The sequence below is a fragment of the Cyprinodon variegatus genome, unplaced genomic scaffold (genome assembly GCF_000732505.1).
Source record: "Cyprinodon variegatus isolate N-32 unplaced genomic scaffold, C_variegatus-1.0 Scaffold732, whole genome shotgun sequence".
NCBI lineage: Eukaryota > Metazoa > Chordata > Actinopteri > Cyprinodontiformes > Cyprinodontidae > Cyprinodon > Cyprinodon variegatus.
Window position 1 is genome coordinate 412961 of NW_015151185.1, and position 2026 is coordinate 414986.

Genomic DNA, 2026 nt, shown 5'->3' on the forward strand with positions numbered 1-2026 from the left:
CTCAACCGACCTCTCTGGATATGGAGGAGAAGCAGATCTACTCTGAGCCTCTCCCTGACGGCAGAGCTCCTCACCCTACGTCTAAGGAGGTGTATAGCAATCCTGTGGAGGAAAGCTTGTAGCTTAGCTTTACAATACTTGCTTGCTGCTAACCAGGCCCAACAGGACTCCTTGTTTAACTTGATAGCATCCTCCACTACAGCGACCCCTGGACCTGGTGGCAGACAGAACTGGTGGCACACAGCAACACGTGGTGCATCGACAATAGAAGCAGTAAACATGGTCCACTCAGATTTCATGTACCCAGCCTTCCCTGGAATCTGGGAGAAACTCTCCTGAAAGTGGGAGTTAAATACTTCCTTGGCTCCACCAGACATTCCCAGCAGACCCTCACTACTGACTCAGATCTCTTCAGCGTCCTCCTCTTCCAGCACATAACACTCACCTCAAGAGGGTGTTTGGCTGACAGCTCCACCCCTCACTCCAGTCTCCAGGACATGTGGCATAAGGTCAGAAGATACAACTTCAAAGTTTATCATGTACCTCCAGCCTATGGCATCCTGGTGCAAATTGCACCGATGGACATCGTTATGCTCTAACATTGTATTCCTTATGGACAGTCTGTGACTTGTATGGAAGTCCAACTATGAAACTTCACACAGGTTCAGAGACGTGGGTCTGTTCCTCCTGATCACACCTCTCTAGGTGTCCCTGTCCTTTCCCACATTGGCACTGAAGTCACCCAACATAATGACGCCAAGAAAGCCTGGTACTTTAAACTATCATACCATAGGTCAAAACTACAGTCCTCCCCTCATACAAAGGGAATTGGACCTCAGTCACCTCACGGGCCACTTCAGAGTAGAAGAGGGTCCAGCATCTTTCAAGGAGCTCCAGGATGTGCATGGGCAAATCATGGGTCCCCATTCCCACCATGGATAAGATTCCTTTGCACCAATCCTTCATAGTTCCCCCTCAAGGTGGTAGGCCAACTAGGGTATGGACTCCTGACAGTCCTTCCTGGGTTGGCCTGTCTGGGCCCTGTGAAAAGCCAACCACCAGGTCCTTGCTCATGAACCCCGACCTCAGGCCAGGCGCCAAGGTGAGATCCCAGCACCGCTGTACCAGGTGAAGTGATATGGCTTGATTTTGTGTTCTTCATAAGGGCTTTTTAAACCAATTTCAGTTACAATTATTATTACTGTCATGTTGTGCCTTCATAGCCAGAGTTTTTTAGTTGTTTATTTTTATTTTCAAATGGTCTGCAAGAGGTCTAGTTTCTGGTGTAAAGTTGTGTTTTAGCCTGAAACCACCAGCTGAGGTACTGACCGTCCCATTTTGTTAGCCAGAACTCCAAACAGGTTGGTCCCGATCAGGTAGGAGATGCTGGCTGGGAGGAAGGCCATTCCTGCAACACATTGAGGACCAACATCAGTGTCAGATCATCATCTCAGACGGAGGCTGATGGTGGACCTGAGGCTGAGCTGTGATTGGTCAGGCAGCTCTCCTGTCTCAGATCCAAGCCGTTTAATCCTTGGTCCTACGTGAACCTTCTGGTTTCAATCAAATCTCAACAGATGGTTTCTGTGTCTGATGCTTCAGGAGGTTTGGGTCGTACCAAGCTGCCATTTGGGGGAGCACATGGTCTGCATCATCCAGATGGGCAGCGTCGGTTCCAGGATGGCCACGCCCATATTAGCAAAGCACAGAGACCCTTCATAGGGACAGAAGGACAGCTGATCATTCCTGATAAGCTGATCATTCCTCCACCTACTTCAGACAAAAAACCAAGTGAACAGAAACTCCTCACCTGCACTGATCAGGATGTAGGGATCTTTTAACAGGGTCAGTAAAGGTGTCCCCTCCACACTCTGGAACACACATAAACAAAGCTGCTCATTGTGGGTCAGAACCAACAAAAGCGATACGGAACTGAGAGAAATTGAAGACTCCAATCCTTAAAGGAAAAGTCGCTCATATTCAGAATCCAAACTTCTGAAAGTTCTTTAAATCTGAAATGATTCCA

At 48.3% G+C, this 2026-nt stretch overlaps 1 protein-coding gene across 1 annotated transcript in view; it reads right to left on the reverse strand.

Moving 5' to 3' along the window:
* LOC107097909 (chromaffin granule amine transporter-like) overlaps positions 1-2026 on the reverse strand; it is a 10710-nt gene that overhangs the window by 2948 nt on the left and 5736 nt on the right. The window contains exons 7-10 of the mRNA XM_015395256.1: positions 1811-1932; positions 1619-1714; positions 1330-1408; positions 239-287 (exon numbers count right to left, since the gene is read on the reverse strand). Coding sequence (XP_015250742.1) covers positions 239-287; positions 1330-1408; positions 1619-1714; positions 1811-1932 — 346 coding nt within the window. The remainder of the gene's footprint in view (positions 1-238; positions 288-1329; positions 1409-1618; positions 1715-1810; positions 1933-2026) is intronic.